At 51.2% G+C, this 26,910-nt stretch overlaps 1 protein-coding gene across 1 annotated transcript in view; it reads right to left on the reverse strand.

The window, feature by feature from the left end:
- The window catches only part of TTC6 (tetratricopeptide repeat domain 6), a 660,756-nt gene that overhangs the window by 602,299 nt on the left and 31,547 nt on the right, over positions 1 to 26,910 (reverse strand). Inside the window, exons 3-4 of the mRNA XM_063947843.1 lie at positions 16,472 to 16,573; positions 3,772 to 3,981 (exon numbers count right to left, since the gene is read on the reverse strand). Of these exons, the coding sequence (XP_063803913.1) occupies positions 3,772 to 3,981; positions 16,472 to 16,573 (312 nt within the window). The remainder of the gene's footprint in view (positions 1 to 3,771; positions 3,982 to 16,471; positions 16,574 to 26,910) is intronic.

Below are 26,910 nucleotides of genomic sequence, written 5' to 3' on the forward strand. Positions count from 1 at the left end.
TTCTATCTTCGGCATCTGTGAGGAGGACGGCGGCGCGGCTCCGGGACGAACCCCAGGTGAGACCTGTGTTCCGACTCCCTCTGGAGCTAATGGTGTCCAGTAGCCTTAGATGCAGTGCCCAACTTAACAAGCCAGCTCTGCTTCTCTCTCCTCGGTCCCACGATGCAGGGAGCCTGTTGCCAACAGGACTCCCTGAAAATAAAAAACCTAACAAAATTCTTTTAAAACAGAAAACTCTGGAGAGCTCTCTGCAGTGCACCCATTCTCCTCTGGGCACAAGATCTAACTGAGGTCTGGAGGAGGGGCATAGAGGGAGGAGCCAGTGCACACCCATAGTCAAAGTTCTTTTTAGGTGCCCTATCTCCTGCGGAGCCCGTCTATACCCCCATGGTCCTTACGGAGTCCCCAGCATCCTCTAGGACGTGAGAGAAATTTCCTGCTGCGATCAACTTGGAATTACCCGCTAAGTGCGGTGGGCTGCCTGTCATGTGGGGGGGTGGTGCCACATAACACAAAAACAGGCCCCAAAGACACATATGCCTACCAGGAATCTTCCTGGTGAGCCCTATGGGCAATCTGCCCTGGATGCAGGACTACCTCTGATCATTACTGAGGATATTGAGGATGAAGGTGTTGGCGGAGGAGATTGCAAGTGCTGGGCTCTAGTGAAGAGAAGGAAGCTAGCCGATACTAGACTGCTTTTTGCTATTTTTTTAGCACCATTTCTGATATTGTCAAAACCTTTTCATGAGCCTGCTGCAAATGATGTAAGAGGGAGGAGGTTCCTAGATGGTTAACGTCCCTACCTCTACTTACTGTGGATTTACAAATGCTACAGATGGCTTGACAATTGTCAGGATTTGAGTAAAAATTATTCCACACATAATAGATGGATCTGTTGGTCCTGTGCCTAGGCATGACAATTACCTTCTTCTTATCATGGCCAAGAACTGCTTCCACTGGTGCCTGACTTTCATAAACAACATACTTATCCTCAACATCCTCATTAGCGCCGGCATCGACTACACAAGTATCCGCCTGATCCTCTTGCACAAACTAATCGTTATCCATTTTTTAACTATCAGCTCGGTTCACACTGTGTGGAGTCACAGGTCTTGCGTGAAGTGAACAAAGCGCACTGGGGTATAGAGTATACTAGGGTAGGTAGAGTGCACAGAACAGTACAAACAAATGATACAACAATATATTTGTTTATGTTTATTTTGTTAACTGGTAGCTTGGCTCAAACTGCGTGGAGTGACAGGGCTTACGTGAAGTGAACAAAGTGCACTGGGGTACAGCGTACTGGGGTGCAGTGCACAGAAAAGTACAAACATATTATACAATTTTTGTAACATTACTTTTTTTGCAACTGACAAACAATACATCACACTGTTTATGTGGGTGGTGCATGCAGATTCAGTGCAGTGTGTGATGGAATTAGACTAAGGGGACTGGACGCAACTTGTGGATGGACACCGCACAGCCACTTAGATGGACACCGCACAGCCACTTAGATGGGCACAGAACAGACACTCAGATGTACACTGCACAGCCACTTAGATGGAGACAGCACAGCCACTTAGATGGAGACAGCACAGCCACTTAGATGGGGACAGCACAGCCACTTAGATGGGGAGAGCACAGCCACTTAGATGGACACCACACAGTCCTTACATGGACTGACACAGCAGAGCGCAGCACACAGCAGCATGACTGGAGTGAAATGGCACTGGTTCACTGCTGCCAGGTCTTTATATAGAAACCAAAACCTGCGAGAATCCGATGCTGGAAGGATGATGCTTTGCCTCGATTTGGAATCAGAGCTTGCACTGGGAAACCCAAGCCAGGGCTTGGATTTACTTGGATCCCGGAAGTTCGGGCGCGTTCAGATTTCCTAAAATGTGAACTGCTCATCTCTAGTTGTAACCTTACTGTGGTTTTGGTCACACCCCTTTTTCACTTGTTCACTGATCTCACTGTGCAAAACACCCAAAACGCATATTTTTGCGGCCCAGGCTCCTCCACCGTCCTACATGTCCCCGCCCTGTCGCTTCCCAGGGTGCTCCTCCTCAATGACCCATTGAACATAGAACAGAAGCGGCGGAAACACATAAACGTGGCGGTGAGTTAGGGTCTGACAGGGAGTGAGATGAGTGATACGTGTGATCCTGGTGCTGAGCAGGGCATTGTATAGTATGTGCGGATGGTGGGAGAGAGGGTAATGTGGTAATAATGGTGGGTCTCTGTACTGTTATATGGAATGATACATAGCAAGTTTCTTGGTATCAGGGATCGTCACCCAGTAACACAGCCAACACTGCTGTGGATATAAGGAGATGCACAGTATTTACAGTGCTCCTCTTATTGCCACAGCGCTCTCTCTCCCATCAGGCAACTGTACATGTAATTCCTGAGTATAACCCACTGAGCACAGTGCTGGAAGTATAAGGAGATGCACAGTATTAGCAGCACTCTGCTGCAATCAGGTCAGAACTGCGCGGTCGTATGAACTGCAATGCGCAGGCACATCGCTCGGGTACAAAGCGGATCGTTGCTGTGTGAAGGGTTTTACGAAGAATCCATTTGCACAGCCGATCGAAAGGAGATTGACAGGAAGAAGGCGTTTGCGGGTGGCAACTGACCGTTTTCTGGGAGTGGTTGGAAAAACGCAGGCATGTCCAAGCGTTTGCGGGGCGGGTGTCTGACGTCAGTTCCGGTCCCGGACACACTGAAGTGTTCGCAGCGGCTTAGTAAGTCCTGGGATACTCAGAAACAGCTAAAGATCTTTTTGTACCGCTCGGCTGCACATGCGTTTGCACACTTGCACAGCTTAAATACACTCCCCTGTAGGCGGCGACTATCCGATTACAGCGCTGCAAAAAACTGCTAGCGAGCAATCAGGTCTGAATTAGGCCCTAAATGCCGTACAGCATTGCTGATAAGACATTTTCTTGCAGAAGCCACCAATCATAAGCGGCTTTGACAGAGCACTCAATAGTAATTCTAGCCCCTGGTGTATGACAACAGGATGAGTTATACTGTAGCTATATTATACTTTTATATTTACATTACTTTGTACATCTACGTATACACGTATACACTTATACTCCCTACCCCTCCTCTCTATCCCGCTCCCCTCCATGAAGAACACAACAAAGGAACAAATATTATAGAACGCTACACAGTATTTTACCTGATATTTTCACATCTAAAGTAATCGGGGTCAATATCTATTGCAAACATGTCACAACTCTGACAAAGGAATAACATTGCAATTCCTACTCTTCTTAGAAAACAGAGAACTGGGATTCTGTATCAGTTTCGGTATGTATTAATGTGCATTTATAGAGCAAAGGTAAATCAGATCTGCCTATAAAATTGTAATCATTATTGTTTAGGCAAAATCTGCTGAGCACATTGACATGTCAACAGCTGACCAAAATAAATAGCGCCCAGCCAAAGAATAGGCCTAATTCGGATTTGGAAGCAAGGCAGGAAAAGCATGTAACTTTGTATCTGGAACAAACCAAGTGCCTGATACAGACCAGATCGCTGCTGTGCTTTTTCGCACTGCAATTTAGATTTCAGTTTGCCACCAACCCACCCAAACCTAAATCTCTCTGCACGTGCAACATAGTTTTGCCCAGTTGCTTGCTTTTTTGCCTTGCTTCCAAATCCGAATCGGGCCCAGTGAGCGGATGTGTATAGTTCTGCCTGTACGGTGTATGACAAACAACTTCATGTGGTTCAGACTGTGGATAGTAATACCTGGGTTCCAGATTTCAGCAGTTCTTTGGCTTCCTCTTCTGTCATATCATCCTCCTGCAATGAGTAGATGGATTCCTCTGCGTCCTCTTGAACTGGACTGGACATATTCTGATGTGGATTTTCCTCATCACTCTCCATTGATGGAGAACAGAATTCTAGGGACAACTTCTCATCAGACGGTGTGACATCTGTGTCTGGAACCTTTAGGACCTGATGACATTAACAGATGAAATTACACTGCGGATCTTGTAGTCTAATATGCAACATGTTTAATATAAACAAGTACATTACATACATTTCCCACAGCATCCGATGATTTGCCATCCAAATAAAAAATATTGTGAGGTCTTTAAAATCACAAGTGATGATTTACCTAGTCCATGTTTAAAGACAGGAGTGGACCTTTGTGAACATGTAAGTTCATGGTGACAGTTACATACAAAAACACACATCAGTCTTTGTAAGGTGCCCTTGTATTGTTCTATTGCATCATCTGTCGAAACTGGGTTAGGCTGGAACTGGAACACTCATCAATCAATGTCAGTCACCTCCAAAAATTGTTGCTTCTCTAAGAACGTGTGTAGTATTTAATTTTCTTCACTTTGCTTTAATTGTCATTTATTAAAAGGGAATTATCGTAAATCAAAGTTTTCTAAAAATAAAATGGAGCTGTGCTATTTACTCATAATTTCAAGAAAAAAATAAGATTTTACTTACCGGTAAATCTATTTCTCGTAGTCCGTAGTGGATGCTGGGGACTCCGTAAGGACCATGGGGATAGACGGGCTCCGCAGGAGACATGGGCACTTTAAGAAAGAATTTAGGTTCTGGTGTGCACTGGCTCCTCCCTCTATGCCCCTCCTCCAGACCTCAGTTAGAGAAACTGTGCCCAGAAGAGCTGACAGTACAAGGAAAGGATTTTGGTAATCCAGGGCAAGATTCATACCAGCCACACCAATCACACCGTATAACATGTGAAAACAACCAGTTAACAGCATGACAAACGACAGAGCATCAGGTCAAACCCTGATGCAACCATAACATAACCCTTATTGAAGCAATAACTATATACAAGCATTGCAGAAGAAGTCCGCACTTGGGACGGGCGCCCAGCATCCACTACGGACTACGAGAAATAGATTTACCGGTAAGTAAAATCTTATTTCCTCTAACGTCCTAGTGGATGCTGGGGACTCCGTAAGGACCATGGGGATTATACCAAAGCTCTCAAACGGGCGGGAGAGTGCGGATGACTCTGCAGCACCGATTGAGCAAACAAGAGGTCCTCCTCAGCCAGGGTATCAAACTTGTAGAACTTTGCAAAAGTGTTTGAACCTGACGAAGTAGCCGCTCGGCAAAGTTGTAATGCCGAGACCCCTCGGGCAGCCGCCCAAGAAGAGCCCACCTTCCCAGTAGAATGGGCCTTAACTGATTTTGGCAGCGGCAAGCCAGCCGCAGAATGAGCCTGCTGAATCGTGTTACAGATCCAGCGAGCAATAGTTTGCTTTGAAGCAGGAGCACCAAGCTTGTTGGATGCATACAGGATAAACAACGACCCTGTTTTCCTGATCCTAGCCGTTCTGGCTACATAAACCTTCAAAACCCTGACCACATCAAGCAACTCGGAATCCTCCAAGACAGTAGTAGCCACAGGCACCACAATAGGTTGGTTTATATGAAAAGATGAAACCACTTTCGGCAGAAATTGTGGACGGGTCCGTAATTCCGCTCTATCCACATGGAAAACCAGATAGGGGCTTTTATGTGACAAAGCCGCCAACTCTAACACACGCCTAGCCGAAGCCAAGGCTAATAGCATGACCACCTTCCATGTGAGATATTTCAACTCCACCGTTTTAAGTGGTTCAAACTAGTGGGATTTCAGGAAACTTAACACCACGTTAAGATCCCAAGGTGCCACTGGAGGCACAAAAGGAGGCTGAATATGCAGCACTCCCTTTACAAACGTCTGAACTTCCGGTAGAGAAGCCAACTCCTTTTGAAAGAAAATGGATAGGGCCGAAATCTGGACCTTAATGGAACCCAATTTTAGGCCCAAATTCACTCCAGACTGTAGGAAGTGAAGGAAACGGCCCAGCTGGAATTCCTCCGTAGGAGCATTCCTGGCCTCACACCAAGCAACATATTTTCGCCATATACGGTGATAATGTTGAGCTGTCACGTCCTTCCTGGCCTTTATCAGCGTAGGAATGACCTCATCCGGAATGCCTTTCTCTGCTAGGATCCGGCGTTCAACCGCCATGCCGTCAAACGCAGCCGCGGTAAGTCTTGGAACAGACAGGGCCCCTGTTGCAACAAGTCCTGTCTCAGAGGAAGAGGCCACGGGTCCTCTGTGAGCATTTCTTGCAGATCTGGATACCAAGTCCATCGTGGCCAATCTGGAACAATGAGGATTGTTCTCACTCCTCTTTTTCTTATTATCCTCAGCACCTTGGGTATGAGAGGAAGAGGAGGAAATACATAGACCGACTGGAACACCCACGGTGTCACCAGGGCTTCCACAGCTATCGCCTGAGGGTCTCTTGACCTGGCGCAATACCTCTGTAGCTTTTTGTTGAGGCGGGATGCCATCATGTCCACCTGTGGCAGTTCCCACCGACTTGTAATCTGTGCGAAGACTTCCTGATGAAGTCCCCACACTCCCGGGTGTAGGTCGTGTCTGCTGAGGAAGTCTGCTTCCCCGTTGTCCACTCCCAGGATGAACACTGCTGACAGTGCGCTTACGTGATTCTCTGCCCAGCGAAGAATTCTGGTGGCTTGCGCCATCGCCACCCTGCTCCTTGTGCCGCCTTGTCGGTTTACATGAGCCACTGCGGTGATGTTGTCTGACTGAATCAGAACCGGTTGGTCGCGAAGCAGGGTCTCCGCTTGACGTAGGGCGTTGTATATGGCCCTTAGTTCCAGGATGTTGATGTGAAGGCAAGTCTCTTGACTTGACCACAGACCTTGGAAATTTCTTCCCTGTGTGACTGCTCCCCAACCTCGGAGGCTTGCGTCCGTGGTCACCAGGACCCAGTCCTGAATGCCGAATCTGCGGCCCTCGAGAAGGTGAGCGCTCTGCAGCCACCACAGGAGTGACACCCTGGCCCAGGGGGATAGGGTGATTAACTGATGCATCTGAAGATGTGATCCGGACCACTTGTCCAATAAGTCCCATTGAGGACCTCGCATGGAACCTGCCGAAGGGAATGGCCTCGTATGATGCCACCATCTTTCCCAGGACTCGAGTGCAGTGATGTACTGACACCTGTTTTGGTTTTAATAGGTTCCTGACCAGTGTCATGCGTTCCTGAGCTTTCTCTATCGGGAGACAAACCCTTTTCTGGTCTGTGTCTAGAATCATGCCCAGGAAAGGCAGACGAGTCGTAGGAACCAACTGCGACTTTGGAATATTCAGAATCCAGCCGTGTTGCCGTAACACTTCCAGAGAAAGTGCGACGCTGTTCAGCAACTGCTCTCTTGATCTCGCTTTTATGAGTAGATCGTCCAAGTACTGGATAATGGTGACCCCTTGCTTCCGCAGGAGTACCATCATTTCCGCCATTACCTTGGTAAATATTCTCGTGCCGTGGAGAGACAAAACGGCAACGTCTGAAATTGGTAATGACAATCCTGTACCACAAATCTGAGGTACGCCTGATGAGGTGGATAAATAGGGACATGAAGGTATGCATCCTTAATGTCCAGAGACACCATAAAATCCCCCCCTTCCAAGCTTGCGATGACCGCTCTCAGTGATTCCATCTTGAACTTGAACCTTTTCAGGTATATGTTCAGGGATTTTAAATTCAATATGGGTCTGACCGAACTGTCCGGTTTCGGGACTACAAACATGGTCGAATAATAACCCCTTCCCTGTTGAAGGAGGGGAACCTTGACCACCACCTGTTGAAGATACAATTTGTGAATTGCAGTTAACACTATTTCCCTCTCGTGGGAGGAAGCTGGTAGGGCCGATTTCAGGTATCGGTGAGGGGGCATCTCTTCGAATTCCAGCTTGTATCCCTGAGACACAATTTCTATAGCCCAGGGATCCACCTGGGAGTGAACCCACTTGTGGCTGAAATTTCGAAGACGTGCCCCCACCGGGCCTAGCTCCGCCTGTGAAGCCCCAGCGTCATGCGGTGGATTTTGTAGAGGCCGGGGAGGACTTCTGTTCCTGGGAACTAGCTGTGTTGTGCAGCTTCTTACCTCTGCCCCTGCCTCTGGCAAGAAAGGACGCACCTCGAACTTTCTTGTTTCTTTGTGATCGAAAGGACTGCATTTGATAATACGGTGCTCTCTTAGGCTGTGAGGGAATAAAAGGCAAAAAATGTGACTCCAGCTGTAGCTGTGGAGACCAGGTCCGAGAGACCCTCCCCAAACAATTCCTCACCCTTGTAAGGTAAAACCTTCATATGCGTTTTTGAGTTGGCATCACCTGTCCATTGCCGAGTCCACAGGACCCTTCTGGCAGAAATCGACATAGCATTTATTCTAGAACCCAGTAGACTAATGTCTCTTTGAGCATCTGTCATATATAGGACAGTGTCTTTAATATGCCCCAGGGTCAACAACACAGTATCCTTGTCTAAGGTATCAATTTCCTCAGATAAGGTATCCGTCCATGCTGCTACAGCACTACACACCCAGGCCGACGCGATTGCCGGCCTCAGTAAGGTACCTGAATGTGTATAAATGGACTTCAGGGTAACCTCCTGTTTGCGATCCGCAGCATCTTTGAGGGTAGCCGTATCCTGTGACGGCAGGGCTACCTTCTTGGATAAGCGTGTTAAAGCTTTGTCCACCCTAGGGGAGGATTCCCAGCGTAACCTGTCCGTTGGCGGGAAAGGATACGCTATAAGAATCCTTTTGGAAATCTGCAGTTTTTTATCTGGAGATTCCCAAGCCTTTTCACATAACTCATTTAGCTCATGTGAGGGGGAAAGGTTACCTCCGGCTTCTTTTCCCCATACATATGCACCCTCTTGTCAGGGACTGGGGTTTCCTCTGTGATGTGCAACACATCCTTAATTGCTATAATAATATAACGGATGGATTTAGCCAATTTTGGCTGTAACTTTGCATCATCGTAATCGACACTGGAGTCAGAATCCATGTCGGTATCTGTGTCAACAGTTTGGGATAGTGGGCGCTTCTGAGACCCTGACGGCCTCTGCGACATAGGATCAGGCACGGGTTGGGACCCTGACTGTCCCGAGGCTTCAGCTTTTTCTAACTTTTTATGCAAGGAATTAACATTATCATTTAAAACCTTCCACATATCCATCCAATCAGGTGTCGGCGCAGTCGGCGGAGACACCACTTTCATTTGCTCCCGCTCTGCTTCCACATAGTCTTCCTCATCAGACATGTCGACACAAGCGTACCGACACACCACACACACAGGGAATGCCCTCTCTGAAGCCAGTTCCCCCACAAGGCCCTTTGGAAAGACAGAGAGAGAGTATGCCAGCACACACCCCAGCGCTATAAACCCAGGAATAACACAGTAACTTAATGTTAACCCAGTAGCTGCTGTTTATATTGCTTTTTGTGCCTAATTATGTGCCCCCCCCTCTCTTTTTTTACCCTCTTCTACCGTGTATCTGCACGAGAGTGCCTGGGGAGCTTCCTCTCAGCGGAGCTGTGGAGAAAAAATGGCGCTGGTGAGTGCTGAGGCAGAAGCCCCGCCCCCTCGGCGGCGGGCTTCTGTCCCGCTTAAATATGCAATTTTTTGGCGGGGGCTCCTACATATATACAGTGCCCAGCTGTATATATGCTTAACTTTGCCAAAAGAGGTCCCAAATGCTGCCCAGGGCGCCCCCCCGCGCCCTGCACCCAGAGCCGGCCATAGACATAGGCAAACTAGGCAATTGCCTAGGGCATTTTATATGCCTAGGGGCATCAGCAGCTTCTGCTGATTAAAATGATATGTAGCATGCCTATATTCTGTGTGTAGCATTTCATATGCAGATACAGCCACAGTATCACACAGTATAAAGGCATGCTGCATATCATTTTAATCAGCAGAAGCTGCTTGTGCATCCTAGCCACATAGCAATGCAAATAAGATGCATTTTCATAAAAAAAATGTGCCCGACGTTAGCACTGAGGCAAGATTTATGAGGACACATCTGTATTCAAGCAGAGGTCACAGTGTTAGTGGCAGTGTGAGTGTTGTGTGCATGTGAGTAGGTTGGTTGTGCAGTAGTGTTCGGAATATGTGTAAGGAGCATTATGTGTGTCATGTAAAAATGCATTAATAATGTGCAGCATATGTATAAGGGGCACTATGTGTGTCATTATGTGTATAAGGGCACTAATAATGTGCAGCAAATGTGTAGGGGGCACTATGTGTGTCATTATTATGTGTATAAGGGCATTAATAATGTGCCGCATATGTGTAAGGGACATTACGTGTAAAAGGGCATTAATAAATGTTGTCATAATGTGAAAGGCGCATTATGTTTATAAGGACATTAATAATGTGTCTCATATGTGTAAGGGGCATTACTGTGTGGCATTATGTGTATAAAGTGCTCTACTATGTGGCGTTGCATATAGAAAGGGCACTACTGTGTCGTCTAATGTGAATAAAGAGCAATAGGGTGTGGTGTAATGTGAATAAGGAGCAATTCAGTGTGATGTAATGTGAATAAGGGGCTCTACTGTGAGGAGTAACGTTTATAAGGTAAAGTGATACTACTGTGGGCTGTAATATGAATTATGGACACTATCGCATGATCAAATGTTAATAAAGTTGCAGTACTGTGTAGCGTAATTGGAATTGGGGTTACTATTGTGTGGCCATGCCCCTTACCAGCAACAACACACCCCTTTTTGGGCTGTGCGCCAAATGTGCGAACTGTTCCTATTTAAAGTATAGGGGGTACAAACCCCAAAATAAGGACTGCTATGGATGAGTGGTGATGGTGCTGGGAAAGAGGTGCAAGGTCAGAGGCAGAAACAGCGGTGGTGCTAGGGGGCACCAGCAAAAATTTTGCCTAGGGCATCATATTGGCTAGGGCCGGCTCTGCCTGCACCCTTACAGTGACCGGAGTATGTGTAGGTGTGTGGAGCAATGGCGCACAGCTGCAGTGCTGTGCGTTACCTCAGTGAAGAACACGGAGTCTTCTGCCGCCTGTGAAGTCTTCTTTGCTTCTCATACTCACCCGGCTTCTGTCTTCCGGCTCTGTGAGGGGGACGGCGGCGTGGCTCCGGGACCGGACGGCGAGGGTGAGGTCCTGCGTACCGATCCCTCTGGAGCTAATGGTGTCCAGTAGCCTAAGAAGCAGGACCTAGCTTCAGAGAGTAGGGCTGCTTCTCTCCCCTCAGTCCCACGATGCAGGGAGTCTGTTGCCAGCAGAGCTCCCTGAAAATAAAAAACCTAACAAAATACTTTCTCTCAGCAAACTCAGGAGAGCTCACTGAAAAGCACCCAGCTCGTCTGGGCACAGTATCAAACTGAGGTCTGGAGGAGGGGCATAGAGGGAGGAGCCAGTGCACACCAGAACCTAAATTCTTTCTTAAAGTGCCCATGTCTCCTGCGGAGCCCGTCTATCCCCATGGTCAGGCCCGGCGCTACCCGCTCAGCGAAGGGATGCAGTGCAGGGAGGCGCTGGGACGGAGAGGCGCTCCCCCTGCTCTGCATTCCTTCCCTGCTGCGCCGTCCTGTCCCCCGTGCTGCTGTGCCTGTATGACAGGCACTGGCAGCGGCGCTTGTAGCATTAGAATCCTCCTCCCTCCGCTCCCCACCCCTCACCTGTGTGACAGGACAGCGCTGTGTATGGGACAAAAGGGGGCGGAGCTACACGGGACGGAAGGGGGCGGGACTAAACGGGCCAAATGGGCGGAGCTACACTGACCAGGCTGCTATAGTGTACAGACTCAGAGGGAGACTGGCTTAGGTAAGTGAAGGGTGAGAGGGAAGTGTGTGTGTATTGTGTATGTGTGTGTTTGTGGTATGTCTGTGTGCGTTTATGTGTGCTTTAAGTACGCTACTACTACAGGGGGGGCATTACGTGTAACGTCGCTACTAATGGGGGGGCCATTACGTGTAACAACGCAACTAATGGGCGGGCCATTACGTGTAACAACGCTACTAATGGGGGGGCCATTACGTGTAACAATGCTACTACTAGGGGGGTCATTACGTATAAGGACGATACTACTACTTGGGGGGGGCATTATGTATAGGATGCTACTATTACTTGGGGGGCATTACATATAACAATAATACTACTACTTGGGGGGCCTTACATATAAGGACGCTACTACTACTGGGGGTGCACTATGTATAAGGATGCTACTACTACTGGGGGGGCATTATGCATAGGGATGCTACTACTACTGGGGTGCATTACATATAAGGACGCTACTACTACTTGTGGGGCAGTATAAGATGAATAAGATTGTGCTACATTGTGGCAAAATTTTGAATGGGGGTACTATTGTGTGGCTATGCCCCTTACTTGTGAGACCACACCCCTTTTCCCGGTGCGCGCCAAAGGAATATGGGAGGGCGCAAATTTATAGTTTGCAGGGGGGCGCCGAACACCCTAGCACCGGCCCTGCCCATGGTCCTTACGGAGTCCCCAGCATCCACTAGGACGTTAGAGAAATATTTATATTTTATTTACTGCTTTGTAGATGCTATTATAGTAGGTGATATAACCCGCCCATGATACTCAGGGCAGAGACTTTAGACCTTCTTTGGAACTGCTCCATGCTGAATATGTATCACTATAACGCTGAGGTGCTACATGCTTCATAATATATTTTTGTGTATATATATATATATATATATATATATATATATATAAATATATAATCTACTGGTCCCAAAATATCAGTACAGTACTGAAATATATAGTAGCATTAGGTGCACCATTTTTATTCCACAATTTAGCTGTTCTATTGACTTTTAGGCACAGGAAGAATCTGTATGATTTGCTTGGATTTCAGCACAATTCTAACAACATGCGCTGAAATACTGTAGTGGTACAAAGGAATCAGTGGCGTGCGGTGAGGTCAATAGCTGGTGAGGCACTGTAGCCATAGGGGGTCATTCCGAGTTGATCGCTTGCTGACGATTTTCGCAGCACGGTGATCAGGTTTCTACTGCGTATGCACCGCAATGCGCATGCGTGTCGTACGGATACAAAGAGGATCGTTGCTGAGCAATGGATTTAACGAAAAATCCATTCGCACAGCCGATCGTAAGGAGATTGACAGGAAGAGGGCGTTTATGGGTGTCAACAGACCGTTTTCTGGGAGTGGTAGGGAAAACACAGGCGTGTCTGGGCATTTGGAGGGCGGGTGTCTGACATCAATTCCAGCACCAAAAAGACTGAAGCAGACCTAGCAGCAAAGTTCTGCAGCAATCCCTCTCACCCTGCAAGACTCCCAGTGACTGTACTGATCCCCCCTGCCAGAAAGTCCTCTAATGGAATCCATGATTCCCCTGTCTATGGCACTCCCTGATCACCTGGACCCCTGACCAGTGCTCACCTGGACACCCTCCACAAGGGACTGTGCGCACTAGCTGGGGGAACAGGGGAACACAGGGGACTGTGGGCCTAATTCAGACCTGGACGCACGCAGGCTATTTTTTGCACTGCTGCGACCAGGTAATCGCCGCCTATGGGGAGGGGTAAGCACTTTGCCGGGTTGCGATCGGCTGTGCAGTGAGCTGCACAAACAAAAGTTTGTGCAGTTTCTGCACAGCCCAGGACTTACTCAGCCGCTGCGATGATCCGGGCCGGTGCTGACGTCAGGAATCTTCCTCCCGAAAGGCTGGGCACGCCCGCGTTTTTCCGGACACTTCCTGGAAACGGTGAGTTGCCACCCACGAACGCCTTCTTCCTGCCAATCTTTTTGCGATCGCCAGCGCGATCGATTTCTTAGTTAGTTCTGACGCTGCCCAGCGATCCCCGTCGCCGACGTGCCTGCACATTGCTGTACATACGCATGCGCTGTTCAGACCCGATTGCACGGCTGCGAAAAAAGGCAACGTGCGATCATGTCTGAATGACCCCCTGTGTGCGCCGGCTGGGGGGATGGGGGAACACAGGGGTCTGTGTGCGCTTGCTGGGGGGACAGGGGACCACAGGAGACTGTGTGCGCTAGCTGGGGGGATGGGGAAACACAGGGGTCTGTGTGCGCTGGCTGGGGAGACGGGGGAACACAGGGTCTGTGTGCGCTGGCTGGGGGGACGGGGGAACATAGGGTCTGTGTGCGCTGGCTGGGGGGACGGGGAAACACAGGGGACTGTGTGCGCTGGCTGGGGGGATGGGGGAACACAGGGGTCTGTGTGCGCTGGCTGGGGGGACGGGGAAACACAGGGGTCTGTGTGCGCTGGCTGGGGAGATGGGGGAACACAGGGTCTGTGTGCGCTGGCTGGGGGGACGGGGGAACATAGGGTCTGTGTGCGCTGGCTGGGGGGACGGGGAAACATAGGGGACTGTGTGCGCTGGCTGGGGGGACAGGGGAACACAGGGGACTGTGTGCGCTAGCTGGGGGGACGGGGAAACACAGGGGTCTGTGTGCGCTGGCTGGGGAGACGGGGGAACACAGGGTCTGTGTGCGCTGGCTGGGGGGACGGGGAAACATAGGGGACTGTGTGCGCTGGCTGGGGGGACAGGGAAACACAGGGGACTGTGTGCGCTAGCTGGGGGGACGGGGAAACACAGGGGTCTGTGTGCGCTGGCTGGGGAGACGGGGGAACACAGGGTCTGTGTGCGCTGGCTGGGGGGACGGGGAACATAGGGTCTGTGTGCGCTGGTTGGGGAGACGGGGAAACATAGGGGACTGTGTGCGCTGGCTGGGGGGATGGGGGAACACAGGGGACTGTGTGCGCTGGCTGGGGGGACGGGGAAACACAGGGGTCTGTGTGCGCTGGCTGGGGGGACGGGGGAACATAGGGTCTGTGTGCGCTGGCTGGGGGGACGGGGGAACATAGGGTCTGTGTGCGCTGGCTGGGGGAATGGGGGAACACAGGGGTCTGTGTGCGCTGGCTGGGGGGACAGGGAAACACAGGGGTCTGTGTGCGCTGGCTGGGGGGACGGGGGAACACAGGGTCTGTGTGCGCTGGCTGGGGGGACGGGGAAACACAGGGGACTGTGTGCGCTGGCTGGGGCTGATAGGGGAACACAGGGGTCTGTGTGCGCTGGCTGGGGGGACGGGGGAACACAGGGTCTGTGTGCGCTGGCTGGGGGGACGGGGAAACATAGGGGACTGTGTGCGCTGGCTGGGGGGAGGGGTCTGTGTGCGTTGGCTGGGGGGACGGGGGGAACACAGGGTCTGTGTGCGCTGGCTGGGGGGACGGGGGAACACGGGGGACTGTGTGCGCTGGCTGGGGGGATAGGGGAACACAGGGGTCTGTGTGCGCTGGCTGGGGGGACGGGGGAACACAGGGTCTGTGTGCGCTGGCTGGGGGGACGGGGAAACATAGGGGACTGTGTGCGCAGGCTGGGGGGATGGGGGAACACAGGAGTCTGTGTGCGCTGGCTGGGGGGACGGGAAACACAGGGGTCTGTGTGCGCTGGCTGGGGGGACGGGGAAACACAGGGGTCTGTGTGCGTTGGCTGGGGGGACGGGGGAACACAGGGTCTGTGTGCGCTGGTTGGGGGGACAGGGGAACACAGGGGACTGGGTAGGCTGGCTGGTGGGACGGGGGAACACAGGGGACTCTGCTCTGGCAGTCCCGTCCAGGTCCTTTGCACGAAGGCAACATAGACACAACCGTGCGGACACCGGGAGATACACGTGGAAGGGGGATTGGGGCGGGTTAAAACAGAGCCCAGTGCGCTGCCAGTGAGGCCAGTGCGGACACCGGGAGACACACGAGGAAGGAGGGTGGGCGCGGAGAAAACAGAGCACAGTGCGCTGCCAGTGAGGCCAGTGCGGACACCGGGATACACACGGGTCAAAGGGAGGCGGGGGAACACAGCGGTCTGCGCATCTAACTCACTGCGACAGGAATGTTGGGCTGTGGTGCTCTCCTAAATGTAGTGCCGAGCACACACCTTGAGCAGCCTCGTATGAGTTCCAGGGTTAATGACAGTGCCAGCCCTCCCACTGCCCAATCACAGTTTCCCCAGTGACAGGGGCGTGCTTTCATATCGTCTGAAAGCACGCCCCTGTCAAAGCGGCACTGCTATTAGGTGCCGCTTATAGGGATTTTCTCAATGAGCTTTCTCTGTTCCAATGCTTGGCCCCTCCCCCTGCTTCTGGCTTTTTCATACTAACAACGGGAGGCAACGAGAGCGGTGCCTCCGAAACAAATTTAAAGCTGTTCTTTACAGAGTAAAAATGTTTCAAATAAAACACAGCCTAAGGCAGATACTTATGACACAGAACGTGTGTCATAAGTATCTCCTTTGCATTATTTTACTCATTTATGACAGGGGAGGCACTGCCTCCCCTGCCTTTCCCTGACTGCACGTCCCTGAAAGGAATGATGCTCGTTGTTATGCCCTAAACATCTTCTCAACACAATTTTCCATTAAATTTGCTCATAATTGATACTTTTCATTAAGAGTTATTACTTTAGTTTACCCTTCCAGAGGAATCAATACTGAAAACTAATTTTAATAACTGGAAATATGCAAGGAAATTAGTCTTTACCCAATATAAAGAAAACCTCTAGTTATATTGAGGGCACAGTACACCAATATAGTAAGTAACTGATAACAACCTGGCCGGGAGATGAAAGTTCTGCAGACAATGAGTCCTCCTGTTTCAGCCTTGTTTCCTCTGTGTCTTCCTCTTGTACCTCACAACTCTCTTCTACAGTTTCCTGAAACAAGAAGTTTTTAATTACAATGTTTATGACTTGGCGCAATCTCCTATATAATAGCCCAGATCTGTGATTCTGTGCCTGGCCGTAACGCTGGGCGGAGTCACAGAGCTGGGCGGAGTCAACTGCATCTGCTGCAGGGAGCTACCCCATACCCAGTGCCAGCAGCAGTCAGGTACAAGACCCTACCTTACAGTATAGGCCTAGGGAGGTGAGGATGGCCACCAGTAGCAAAAGTACACCACGGCCACTGACACCTGCAGGGAGGGGAACAGCGCTGATGTGGAGGGTACTTGCAGGCAGCGAGTCGCCGCCCGCAGCTCCTCTCCCGCCTACACACCATACCTGCCGCCTGACATCCACACCCCAGGGAGAGGCCGCTAGCTCAGGCACCGCTATATCAGCATCGGCAGCATACAGACAAGGGCTGCCATGCTCAGCGGCAAGTGGTGCGGAGCATGTGCAGAACAGCGCCAGGACGGGACCCGCACTGATTAACATTGCTGCTGGCCCGGAGCTCCCTCAGTCTGCAGCCTAAGGCCGCGCGCCACACCTCTCCGGGGAAACACCATGCCTGCCCGCCCATAGGGCTCCGGACGCTTAACCATGCTCCGCGATCACAGCAGCTGACGCTGCCAGGCAGGATGGAAGAATGACGCCCGTCAGACGGGGCGGACAGTGTGCGGTGGAACGGCGCCAGGAAGGAATGCTGACCACGACCCATTGCTGCTGGGTCGGAGCTCCCTCCCTCTGCAGTCACCATCTCACAGCAGCAGCCAGGAGGTTAGTGGCCACCACGACCCGCACATCCTTATGTCACACATGAGAGCAAAGGTACACACACTGACATCACACCTGTACCCCACCCCTATATCTGTTAAGTACTCCCCATCACTATGCCCTGTCACCCTCATCCTGCTCTCTAACTGCCTGTCTGTGTACTGGCCCTCACCCCTCTTACACCATCAGCAACCCTCGCTAACTGCCACAGAGAATATGTGCACTGATATCTGCTGTAAAACCTACAGCGACACCCGCCCCTCCACCACCTGCAGCGCCCCTGGACCCATCCCCCGCAAACCCCCGCACCTGCCTCTCCACCACCCGTGGCACCCCCACCCACTGCGCCTTCGGACCCCCTACCCCACTTGCAGTGCCTCCCAAACCCCTCCCTCATCTGCAGCAGCCCCTCCCCCATCCGCTGCACCCCCGGACCCATCCCCTGCACTCCCACCCCTCCAGCAACCGCAACACCTTCGGACCCATTACCCCACCCGCAGCACCCACCCCACCACCACCCACTCCACCTACGGACCCCCTACACCACCCGCTCCTCCACCACCTGCAGCCCCTCCCCATCCATCGCACCCCCACCCGCAGCGCCTCCAGGCCCCCTACCCCACCCGCAACAATTGCACCCTTCCCCACCTGCAGCGCCTCCGGAACCCCTTCCCCATCCGATACAGCCCCTCACCCGCCTCTCCCCCACCCACAGCACCTCATCTCTCCCACACTCCCGGACCACCTCCACCATCCGCTGCACCCCCGCACCCACCCCCTATCCCACCCGCGCACACACCCCTCCACCACCTCCAGACCCCCTCCCCCATCCGTCGCAAATCCGCGCACCTGTCCATCCACCACCCGTGGCACCCCCACCCACTGCACCTACGGACCCCACACCTCCACACACACGGACCCTCCCTCCTCCGGACCCCTAACCCCATTCACTGCACCCCCCCCTCCCCCACCAGCAACGCCTCCACACCTCCTACCCACCCGCCACACCCTTCCCCACCCGCAGTACCTCTGGAACCCCTCCCCCATCCAGCGCAGCATCTGCCCCTCCCCCACCTGCCCCTCCCCCACACACAACGCCCCCCGGCACCCTCCCCCGGCACCCACACCTCCCCCACCCGCGGCGCCTCCAGACCCCCTATGCCACCCGCCCCTCCACCACCTGCAGCACCTCCGGACCCCCTCCCCCATCCGCCACACCCCACATCTGGCTCTCCCCCGCCCGCTGCACCTTTGGATCCCCTACCCCACCCACGCAGCAGGCCCTTCCCCATCCGCATCGCCTCCACCATTCGCAACAGCCCCGCACCCACCCCTCCACAACCCACCGCGCCCCCTGGACACCTCCCCCATCCACTGCACACCCGCACCCACCCCTTCCCCGTCTGCAGCGCCTTCGGAACACCTCCTCCATCCGCAACAGCCCCGCACCTGCCATCCCCCACCTGCGAGTCCAGGGCCGTCTCTTTGTATGGGCTCAATGGGCTCTTGCCCAAGGGCCCCAGGAGTATAAGGGCCCTATTCTAATAGCCGAGGGTCCCATCTTTCCAGGGGTACCAGATTTTTGAAAATCGGCCCTGGGGATCCGGATATATCCGACTTGAAAGCAGTGGTCCCCATCCCAGCCTGTTAATTGCTCTTCCCAGTCAGATATCTCAGGTCCTGTCTGACTTAGAGTTTTTCTGAGGGTATAATCCAAAAGCTGGGACTATCCCCTTTTGGTGGACACTGGCAGCTTGTCTCTACAATGCACAGAACCAGAGATATCACCCTTTAAGCAGCTGGTCTCTGCTCCAGCTCCACACGCCTAATATGCAGTTTTAGAATTTCATTGGTGAATTGCTCTGGCTCCTGAACTCTGCTCCCCAAGTCCCCAGTATCTCCTGAAAGGTGGGACTCTCTAGTTCTTTATTCCAATCAAAGCTAAGAAATATATTTTCAGGAACTTGAGATATCTGCAGTCAAGCAAGCTGCCCTCCCACCAGAAAATGATAAATATTAAACCCACTCTACTATCCACCCCTCCCCTACGTATTAAACACCCCCCCCCACCACCACCACCCTGAAAGTCATGTACCAGGGCTGCTTCATTCAGCCCAATGTCCCCTTCTACAGTTTAGCCCTATCTGTGCAGTACAGGAGTAATTAGCAGAAATTACTGCTCCAGGTCCTACATACTGAGCGGGAGATAGAACAACACCTACTGCCCACGGGACATCAAAGCTACCATTGATAGTACCCCCCACCCGTACCGCTGGAGTATGGGTAGGGGGCCCAGTGCATTGCTGTGCCCAGAGGCCCACACTGCTGTTAAGACAGCCCTGCCTGCGACACCCCTTCTCCTACCCCACCCACAGCGCCTTCATACCCCCTCCCCCATCCGCGGTCCCCACTCCCCAAACCCCTCCCCGTTGCAAGGGACTACGCCCCCTTCACCATCGGACGCCCTTTCATTGTGCAATATTTAAACACTAACAAAACTAGGAATGCAGGTAATACTCCATATAATACATATATTGAACCCCAGAATGGCGTGCAGAGGTTAAGGGGGCGTAGCCCCTTCCGACGGTGTGAAGAGCGCCCGTAGGGCGCGATGAAGCACCTAGTTTGATAATATGCATGGAAAACTCTATCAAAGCAGAGATATTTTAAATAAAGATGTTGGGCCTGATATCATCCACACATCCTCACACTGCCTCATAGCCACACACACACTGCCCTATAGCCACACATACTGCCCCATAGCCACACACACACACACTACCCCATAGCCACACACACAAACAATTACCTGCACCAGCCCCTTTCAGCTCCAACTTCACCCTGCAGCCCCCACAGCTCACTATTCTGGGCACAGGTTGCCATAGTTATAACTCTTTTATACCTAATTTAGTGGGTTGCACCCAGGAGCCTAACATGGGAGCTTACCAAGCAAGACTCACCTCAGGCCCCTTTCCCACCGCCGAATCCAACCCGGCATATCGCCGGGTTGGTGACGTCAGCAGTGACGCGGCGGGGGCGGTGCTTGGAGATCACATGATCTCATGATCTCCAAGAACCGCCAGTACATACACTGTGAACGGGAGCTGGGTCAATGCGACCCGGCTTCCCGTTTACACAGCACAGCTTGCCGGGTTGAACCCGTGTTCAACCCTGCAAGCTACCCGAGTTGGAATACCGGGTCACTCGACCCGTATTATTACAACTGGGGCCTTTTACACTGCGCAGCACGCATGTTCATATGCAATAACCTGTGTTAAAAACTGGCGGTGTAAAAGGGATATTAGAGAGCTATAGGCAGGAGGCTGAAGTCGCACCGCTCCATGTGCATGGAGAACAGCCAGTAGGAATGGTGTCCGACCTCTCAGGCCTGTCATCTGGCATTCACTGCTGCGCTTCCATCTCCTCCAAAAGCAAGTAGCAAGAGTGGCATTTAAAATTTTGCACTGGCCATGGGCTAATCTGAGCTTGCGGGAAGGCATCCATCAGGAGCAGCTCTGAATTGGCTGTCAGTCTGTGAAATCCGACTGGCTCACAGCCGTGCTAAATTCAAAATATCACCGGATCTGACCCTCTATGGCTGTCTCCTGGCCAGGCCCCGATCCACACTGCTGACAAATGGGCTTCCTCTCGGTCTGGGCCCGGAACTGAAGTACTGTCCAACCCCAATTCCCCCTTCCCCATGGTGGCCCTACTAATTATAGTTGGGAGCAAAGCAAAAAATGTAAGTATTTTTTTTATCTGGAAATATTTTATTAGCTAAATGAGCAACCAAGAAAGACCATACATCTGTACAAGCCAAAGACAAAATCTCCACTAAACTGTAAACACGCGCCCCAACTTTATACATCATAAAAAGAGTCCAATTTCTCATAGTCCATGGAGAAAAAGCCCTATAACAATAAAAGGGCTTCAAAATAAAAGCAATAAAGTGGGGCCACAACCAACAAGAAACAAAAACAACACACAATTATATATTTACAACACAAGCAAAGAAGAACTGAGCAAGCACTTCAAGCATATGTAAAGCCATATACAAAAAAACAACCTTTAAATATCTAAGGGAGTGTAAAAGGATAGCAAAAGCCAAAGTCAAGAGAAGCGCCCAACTTTGGTCACACACTCAAGGGGGTTTGAGGTGGCGCCATAACCTGGACCACCCCACGGCCTCCATCCAAAGCCTTTCCAGATCCCTTATCTTCCAAACCTCGTGCAGAATGTCAGCCACCACCACATCCCAGGGGAGGACTTTTTGCCAAATGGAGATCTGACACCATGCATTCCATGTGAAGTATCTAACTACTACACTGACTAAAAACAAGGTGGAAAACTCAAAGTGACAAACCATCTTGAACGCCCCATAAGCAACTCAGCCCCGAAAGGCATGGGATGCCCAAGGCCCTGGACACTCTCCTATAAATCTCCACATTGAAGGGACACTTGAACAAGAAATGGTCCATTGTCTCCTCCTCCCCTAGACACTCCTCACATGGGCAGCCACGATCATCGGCATTTCTATACTTTAAGTTTCCCCTCACGTAGAGCCTTCCATGAAAGGAGAGCCAGGTAATGTCACAAAACTTCATCGGAATCCTCTGGGAGTTAACCAGAGCAAGCCTGACCGAAGACAAACTATCTGGGCAGTACTTCAACGACATCGGTTCCCAGAAGTGAGACCGCAAAATCCTCCTCTCCAACACCCTTTTAGAGGAGCTTTTGACCTCTCCCGCCTCCAGCCCCCATCGCCTTGTCACTTTCAAGCTAAGAGTCACGTAGGTCGGGAGGTACCCGTGCCTAACTCGCAAGCTCTTTACACTTCCTCCCTCTAACCATGCGTTGAGGAAGGGATACATCCAAACCCTCTACCCATCGAGGAGGAGCCTCTAACTGGAGGCCTTCCAGAAGTAATTTAAGAAAGGTCAACAAAAAGAATAGCACTGGGTTGACCATTCCCAGGCCTCCTTTCCTCATCGATCTGTAGGTGACAATCCTCTTGATTAGATTCAGCCTATTTCCACAGAGCATCCAGAAAAATAAAGCATAAATCTTAATCCATCTCGATTCCGGCAAAAGACACACGTATCTGACATACAAGAAAATTGGGATCAGAAAGGTTTTAATAAGATCCACCCTTTCCCTGAGACACAACTTCCATCTCTTCCAATGCTCCACTTTCCAGCTGGCCTCATCCAGCCTAAGATCCCAATTTCGGGTGGCATAATCGCCAGGGCCAAATCTGATGCCTAAAACTTTGATCTCTTGGCTCGCCTGGGGAAGGCCATCCGGAAGGTCAAACTCCTGACCCTCCTGTCCCATCCAGAAAACCTCACTCTTATCCTGGTTGACCTGAGAACCTGAAGTTTCAGAGTACTCCTGGACAGCCGACACCACACCATCTGCCTCTGATGGATCTGACAAGATGACTGTGACATCGTCTGCGTAAGCCACCACTTCCAACGAGCAACTCAGGCCCAGCAAGACCCCCCTTACAATGCCACCTTCCAGCCTTCTAATGAAGGGGTAAATAGCAAAGACATATAGGAGGGGGCTCAGGGGGCAGCCCTGTCTAACACCCGAATCCACCGAGAAAGTGGGACCCACCCAACCATTAACCAGAGGGAAGCTCTCAGCTTGCCTATAGATGAAACGCAGCCAATCCACCACCCTCACTGGGAGGCCATACCATTCCAACAGAGCCCACAGGTACTCATGGTTAACCCTATCAAAAGCCTTTGACTGATCCAAAGCCAGCAGGTACTTTCCACAACCCTCAGCACGACACTGCTCCACAGTCTCCCGGATACCAAGGACGACACAGAAAGTGCAGTGCTGAGAGGGAGAAAGCAAAGACTCAGAAAATTCCATCAGCCTATTAAAGAGTACCTTAGCCAGAATCTTTCTATCCGTATTAAGAAGAGCGATGGGGCGCCAGTTCTCAATACGGGATGGATCCTTCCCTTCAGAAAGCAAGATAAGAGCACACAATCTCACGGAAGGAGGGAGTAAACCCTCACCCAGGCACTCATTAAACACTTCCATAAGACGAGGGGCCAGAAGGTCACCAAAGGTTTTATAAAATTCTGAGGTTAACCCATCTGGTCCTGGGGCCTTCTTCATAGACAGAGAGTCTATGGCCTTCATGACCTCTTCCACCGTTACCTCATTCCCTAAGGAATCAAGAGAACTGCCATGGCTCTCAAGATCTAGAGTCTCCCTCAGAAACCGCTCCATCCTCTCTCTGATAAGTGGCTTCACAGATAAAAGGTCAGAGTAAAAGGATCGCACAACCTCTAGAATGCCCCCCCAATCCTCATGGAGGACACCCTGACCATCGCACAACCCCCTCAACTCCTTACAGTTCCTACAGCTCTGGTAAGAATCAGCCGAGTGGTATTTACCATAATCCCTCTCCAGAACCAAGGAAGCATACCGGTCAACCAATAGTTAGATCCCCCTCAGCATCTGGGGGAGCAGGAGGAACAGGGGAGGGAAGGAAGAGGGGACAGGGACTAGGTCAGAAAGAACCTGAGGGGCAGGAGCTGGCTTCCCCACAGAAACCACTGAAGAGGATACAGCATCAGGCACAGGACCCTGAAGGCCCAGACAAAGAGAAGAAGGCAGCGCCCCACCAACCCCCTGAACTTGATCGTGCACCTTAGGTGCCCTACCCATTAAAGGAGCCTCCAGCTCATTCAAGACTTCCTCCACCTCCTTCTTCTCTTTGCGTCTGCCTTTCCCCTTACCATTAGCTGACACAATCTGATAAAGGGAAGGTACCTGAGAGACCTTTTTCCTCTTCTTCATTATTTTAGGCTGGAAGACCAAATCTCCATTCTCAGCTCTAACAATTTCCCCTTCCTCTTCCTCATCACTGGAAAGCACGTCAAAATGATTGGTAAGAATCAATGCCCCATTCTCCTTACCCCTACCTCCGCTAGCCCTCTTCTTATTTCTCTTCACAACCTTAAAAGGCTCCTCCCCAACCACACCAGGACCACTAATACCCAACCCTGATGTGCCTTCACCAGCCTCCACCCGATCTTCTCTATCTGCAACAGACACTTCCCCTAATGTGACCACCACAGGAGAATGCTCTGTACCAAAAACCTCCTCCTCTACTATTTGCCACCTCAGCAAATTCTGTGTCCAGACTAGTATTGTGAAGGGCCATGGGGCATCGACTGAAGGGGTGCCCTTCGGAGCCATACAGATTGCAAGTGATCATACCACAATCTCTAGCTAGATGCCCCACCTTATTACACCGGGAACACATCTGCTCCGGACAATCTCTACTAATGTGCCTAAAATCCCCACAACAATGGCACATCCAGGGTTGGCCTGGATAAAAACACTGTATGAGATCACAACCTATGTAGGCAGCAGATGGAACATGCACACCATGGCGCAACTTAACAGTGGCCTCCCAGGCCCTACCCCAGACATCGAAAGCACCAGGAGTCTTCACTAACGGTGTAACCAAGGACTCTACATACCTTAATAACCAGAAGGACAGATCAACCTCGCTCAGAGATTCGTTACGGACCAATACCATGACTTTAGCCGTCTCCTTTTTAGTTACAGCAAAAGCCCGGAAATTAACCCACAGTTCCTTAACCTTAAAGCCTGCCCACCTCTCCCAAAAGGCCTGTAACCCATTATAAGTCATGAAACTCACATCGTATTCGATGGAACCAACCGGGTGGATGCACGCAAAAAGATCTTTAGCCACAAAACCCATATCAAAAAACTTTTTTTTTAAATCATGTCGAGTTGGAGGGGCTGCATTATCGATCCATTTGAGCTGAACCACGTTCCTGCACTTCACAGGTTGACCCCCACTTCCTCCTGAGGTCACTACTCAATTCATCCCCCCACCCGGACCGACCACCACTGCCCTTGCAGTTACCACCTCTGGCTCAATTGGAGTCATCGACTCCACATTTTTAGTATTAACCCCTTGTGAACCACCTACTACAGCTGGCACAGGGTTTGCACTGCTATTTTTATTATTATTCCTTTCTATTAGCCCCAATGCAGCCCCCACTCTAGCAGGAAGCTCCAAATTGCCGAATATTGTTTCTACCAGCTGCGTTTGGACATTGTTTAGACTCCCTTTATTCAAAGTCGGCATACCCTGTGCCAATTTTGCCGCGCTCTTACCAACCAATGCACTGACATTTTTAACATTACCACCTGCCGGATCAGCTTCCTCAGGGCATTGTACAGGCTCACCCGACCGCTGCCCCTCCACTTCCTTTCCGACCTTAGCATCAAAAGTCACTGTTGACACGGCTACTGCCGACACGACCACCGCTTGCACAGAGACTGCTGCCACCTCTACTTTGTCAGTATCCATAACAATAACTCCCGATGGCTGAACATCACTATCCTGCACACACATTGCAGACGGCAATGCCCCCTCCCCCTCCAAATGCCGGATGGTCTCATAAGTTGGATGCACGCCTTCCTCACTATCCATAACCTCTACAGCAACATTAGGCATTAGCATGTCCACAGACTCTGCCTCCGACTGGCCACTCTCACTAGCGGCAGCCATTTTGGAAACCAAGATCTCCATTCCATCTTCTTTACAGCTTTAGCCTTCCTTCTAACTCCCGCAGCTCAACGGTCAAGGCAGGCCTATCTCTGCTGAATGCTTTATTCCTCTTTTTCTTTTTCACAGCCACAGACCTTTTTAAGATGAAAATCTCTCGCTCCAGCTCCAGAACTGATGCTTCCATATCTATTTTCTCTTCAACCGACACCTCCGCTATAGGAACTGATTCCGCTGCCGGGACGACCATTGCTGCCATCCCCAGCTGCTCTCCCTCAGCAGACACCAGACCACCTTCCCCTTTCATACATCCCGCAGGTTCCTGCACCTCCATTTTCTCAGTTGCAGACACATCACCAGCATTAGGCTGCATATTAGCATTGTCCACTGCAGACACATCACCAGCATTAGGCTGCATATTAGCATTGTCCACTGCAGACACATCACCAGCATTAGGCTGCATAGCTAGATTAACCCCCGCAGAATTGCCAGCATTTGGCTGCATACTAGCATTGTCCACTGCAGACATATCACCAGCATTAGGCTGCATAGCTAGATTAACCCCCGCAGAATTGCCAGCATTTGGCTGCATATTAGCATTGTCCACTGCAGACATATCACCAGCATTAGGCTGCATAGCTAGATTAACCCCTGCAGACACGTTACCAGCATTTGGCTGCATATTTGCATTGTCTACTGCAGACATATCACAGCATTAGGCTGTATAGTTACACCATCCGCCATTAAATCTGGCGTACTCACAGTTTCAGCTTCCTGCCGCACAAACTTGCTTCCCGCAGACTGCTCACCATCCACGCCAGCCGGAGCTTGCTCCATAGTAAGCATCACACCGGCTTGCCTCCCTCCAGCCTCCGTATTCACCACCTGGCTTGCAGCCATTACACACTCCCCACCAGGGGCCTCCTCCAAATGCTGCTCGGCTGACCGCATGCCATTCGCCCGTACCGCAACATGCATCCGCAGC

Source organism: Pseudophryne corroboree, chromosome 12, assembly GCF_028390025.1.
Source record: "Pseudophryne corroboree isolate aPseCor3 chromosome 12, aPseCor3.hap2, whole genome shotgun sequence".
Taxonomy (NCBI): Eukaryota; Metazoa; Chordata; class Amphibia; order Anura; family Myobatrachidae; genus Pseudophryne; species Pseudophryne corroboree.